This window comes from Coregonus lavaretus (assembly GCF_964263955.1).
Source record: "Coregonus lavaretus genome assembly, chromosome: 6".
Lineage (NCBI taxonomy): Eukaryota > Metazoa > Chordata > Actinopteri > Salmoniformes > Salmonidae > Coregonus > Coregonus lavaretus.
The window spans coordinates 52,433,078-52,437,430 of NC_139993.1; the positions used below are offsets into that span (position 1 = coordinate 52,433,078).

Here is a 4,353-nt window from a genome sequence, read left to right on the forward strand (position 1 = left end):
AGGTATTCCGCACCTGTTCAGGGTCTGGGGACAGACGGACCTCCATCCTCCAGCGCCGTCCTCCCCCATCCCTCCCCCTCACCCAGAAGGACCTGCCCTCCGCTGTAACCGTGGTGACATCCACCGTGACGATGGTGCCGTCGCTCCGCATGGCGAAGTGGGGGTCACTGGATGTCAGCCACTGTCCCTGTATGTGACACCCTGCCACTGGCACTGGACAACACAGAGAACACACACAAAGAACACACACACAGAATACACACTGTTACTACACTGGGCAACACACACACACACACTGTCAGAACACTCTGGCTCGTATTCACAAATAGTTTCAGAGTATAAGTGCTGATCTAGGATCAGGTCTTCTCTATCCATAAACTTATTCAGTACAATCTAAAAAGGAAATCTGATCCTATATCCTACTCTAAAACTCTGTGAATACGGGCCACGGTAACTACAGGCAGTGAGGCAAACATAACTCACACACAAAACACTACTGTCACTAACTACATTGACTAGGCTACACACACAGATAGGCAGGTGTTATAGGCCTACCTTGAGAGATGACATAGCCGGGCCTGACCTCCACTGGGACCTGGGCTTGGATGGAATGAGGAACACAGCACTCAACAGACTGAGCCATGATCTGAGAGAGAACAGAGAGAACATGTCTTTCATCCTGTCTTTGTCACTCTCCTTCTCCTACTGTCCATGTTTTCAATTCTTTATTGGCAGTGATACATTAACCCCCAGATCCGTTTCTGCCAACTCCTTGTCACTCACCGTCGCAAAATATAAGTGCTGAAAACATGTTGGCTCACTATTTAAAAAGAAGATGGAAAACAAGCTATAGGATGAAAAATACTGGCGTTTTGGCACAGGGACAGCCGACTAGTGCTTGCTAACACTACCTAGCCAAAACATAATAATCTACAAATCTATACTTGGAGTCAAAGTATCGATATGATATCGTCCCAAATAATATTGTGATATGTAACTGTATCGATTTCTTCCCCCATCACTAGTTTTGAGGCTGTACAGTGTTTGTTTACATTTATGTTGTTTACAAACATTTAAATAGAACAAGCGTATATTTTGGATTTTAATGGGGTATGTTGAACTAAGCTCATGAGGCATTTATAAGTTATATTCTTCAAGAATCAAAGAGCATATTTCCCTCAAACTCAACGCTGGACCTCGAAACCAGTTCCACTGCGTTTTTTATTGTTCCCCTCTAATCAGGGACTGATTTATACCTGGGACAACAGGTGGGTGCAATTAATTATCAGGTAGCTCAGAAAACCAGCAGGCTCCAGATCTCGTAGGGTAAGAGTTGAATACCCCTGGTATATATATATATATATAATTAATTTATAAGTCCAAATATTGATGTAGAAACTAGGGATTCTAGCTTCACTGAAAATACCTAACCTTAACCTAACCATAGTTCCTAAACATAACCTTAATTTTTTTAGACCCCTATGCTTAAACTTTACTATTCACTTCCAATGATTCTGATTCATTGATTATGAAGGTGGTAGTGATGATGGCGATGATAATGAGTATATGTGTTGACAGCTGATTTCTTCTATCAGTAAATAATACACTCCTTTTGTTGGACAGACCAGTTTTCCGATCACACTCGGTTCACATTCCTAAAATGTGTTTGAACCAATAGGTCTATAGTAATACCACTGCTGAAGAGTGCCTGACTCATTCTAGCAAGTGTGAGGAAACCAGTAGACATGTGAATAACATACAATGATAACTGTAGCCTGAGTCAAAGGCAATACTACCTATTCAAGTTTTATCTTAAATGTGGGATTGGTACATCCATTTTTTTTTCATTAACTGTTTATCAAAACAAGTGGTGAAGTGACTGCTTTGTTTTTTGAATCCCAGATTGGGATATGGGTTCTTTTAAGCAATATTTCCAATATATTAGTCTCAGAAACAGTATAGGATGTTTTGGTGGGTCATTGTTGAGCAATGAGTAGGCCTAATGCTGTTCGTATTTTCCTATATGGAGTAGCCTGGTCATAATGGCTCAAAACAATATGTCAACATGGGCCGCTACTCACTAGGCTATTTGAAAATATTTCAGCTTTACAGCAGCTTATCAACACGTCTTATCTGGACTCTCCTTTCCCAGGCCTTTGTTGTTTTTATAACTCGTAGTGCCTTCGATAATCATTAACCTCATTCGCAGCCAGAGTGCTGTATCAATGAAATGTATAACTAATGAATGCATTTGCAAAAGATCTAGACAGGACTACTCAGTTTGACAAATAAGTATAGCCTAAACTAGAGAACACGGATCATGCTTATTTTATACAAAGTTTCAGCTCAACAACATAAGTCTGTCATTTCTGTGCTACATTCCACACCGATTTGCTCACGAAACTTCTGCATGAGATAAGCGCAGTGGTCAGACATGGAGGACTGGACTGCCCACCGACTTTTAAAGCTGAACTGAAGTCCCTCAACATTTTACATTTTCTTCGGGGAAAATATCGAAAACAACGGATCCCAATGAAATGACGTGGGAACAACATTGATTCAACCAGTGTGTGGGTTATTGTCTAGCTTCATCAGAGCAAAGTAACATAATGGTAAAGCTATTCCCCAAGTCAGCTATTGCAACTTTCAAGACAAAATTGTTTGCGGTTTCCCTCACTCACCACAGCGAGCAGGCTGACGCAAAAGACGCCCGGGGCCATGGTGCGGCTGGATGAATAAACAGACGTCTGGATGATCGTGCCCTACCTAAAAGGACAGAAGTCGTTCGGTGAAGCCCGGGTGCGGTGCGGCGCGAGGGATGGGTAGAGCCTTTGTAATTATTTGAGGTCACACATTCATTCCAAGGGTGTGTCGGGAAGAATTGAGACTAAGAGAGAGAGACAGGCTGTGAGGGGGTACGGAGTCCGCTCTGGGGCTGGCGGTAACGATCACCTCCTACAGGTTTACCGGGAGGGACTGTCCCGCCTCCTGTCCTGTCTTATCTCTGGTCTGGACTCCACCCACGCCAAACCTTCCCAACTGTGTGTGTGTGTTTGTGTGTTTTACTATCTATGTTGACTATAAGTGTTTATCTAATTTATTATCCAACGTTTGTAAATTTGCTATTGTAATAAAAATGTCACCCTGAGTATTAGGCCTTTCCTTTGTTAGGTGTAGGTGTGGGTTGGTTCTTCTATACTTGTGGGTACCTAAAACCCCCCAAAGTCCCCACAAGGATAGGAAAACAAGGAAAACTATCCCTCGTGGGGACATTTCCCACGTCCCCATGAGGACAAAGGCTATTTTAATCTTAGGGGTTAGGTTTAGGGTTACAATTAGGGTTAGGGTTGGGGTAAGGGTAAAGGCCTCAGCATGCTTCAGTTCGGCTGGCGCCTAGCCGAACCACACGAGTGTGCTCGCATACTCCCTTAAAATGTGAAAAAAAGCGGCAATAGTACTGTTTTTCCATTTTTGAGACGCCGTAGCCAGTATACACTTCCTCAAAAGTCAGAATTAATCTAAGATAACTCAAGAAATCTGTCATTTATTTTGACGTGTTTGCCGAAGAGATCTTACTCGTGCAATTTTACATCTAACTAAAATGTTTGGTGCAGTATTTTTCAATTAAAAAATTTGCATGAAAATGAGTTGTCAAAGAAACAAAGAATGTATTGAAGAATCCATACTGTTGACCAATCACAGACGAAGGGGCGTAGACTTTGGCTCCGAACTTCGGCTTGCCTCCAGAAAATGTTTTGTGTGCCCGAACAACCGAAAAAACCCTCACCGAAGTCCAAAACAAACAAAAACTTAACAAAATGTCATCATGATATGCACGAACTCTACCAAACTGTTTCGGCTGCATTCGTGCATGCATTCGTGTGTTCGTGCGGCGTGAGAAAGAGAGAGTGAAGTGAAGTCATCAGTCATAATAACACCTGTATCTCCAGACATAAACAAGTTGACCTTTACTTCATTCATTCATACAGGTGCATCGAACAGAACAGTAATACATGAGTCACAGTCTACACCTTGACATACAGACATACAGAAGCCTGCTTAGGGAGAGTACAAATGTGATGTGTGCTGAGCGTCCTGGCACAAATGGTTGCCATGAATCACCCAAGCGGGTGCCACAAATTGGTGGTGGATGACATGAGTTTCCCCCTTACTATGTAAAGTGCTTTGAGCACCTAGGTGGAAAAGTTATATATAAATCCAATCAATTATTATTATTAACTATTATGTGTCGATACAGTAAAATATGTTCATCTTTGTTTGTGGATGTGCATTGAGGTGTCTATACAAACACTACTGTTCTAGCCTCTTACAGTACAGTACACTCCACAGAGA

General features: G+C 42.2%; 1 protein-coding gene across 1 annotated transcript in view; it reads right to left on the reverse strand.

Annotated features, from left to right (window-relative positions):
• LOC311131143 (desmocollin 2-like protein) overlaps positions 1–2,971 on the reverse strand; it is a 30,481-nt gene extending 27,510 nt beyond the window's left edge. The window contains exons 1-3 of the mRNA XM_084163978.1: positions 2,682–2,971; positions 556–646; positions 14–213 (exon numbers count right to left, since the gene is read on the reverse strand). Coding sequence (XP_084020104.1) covers positions 14–213; positions 556–646; positions 2,682–2,720 — 330 coding nt within the window. The 5' untranslated portion in view covers positions 2,721–2,971. The remainder of the gene's footprint in view (positions 1–13; positions 214–555; positions 647–2,681) is intronic.
• Between the last annotated feature and the right edge of the window lie 1,382 nt (positions 2,972–4,353).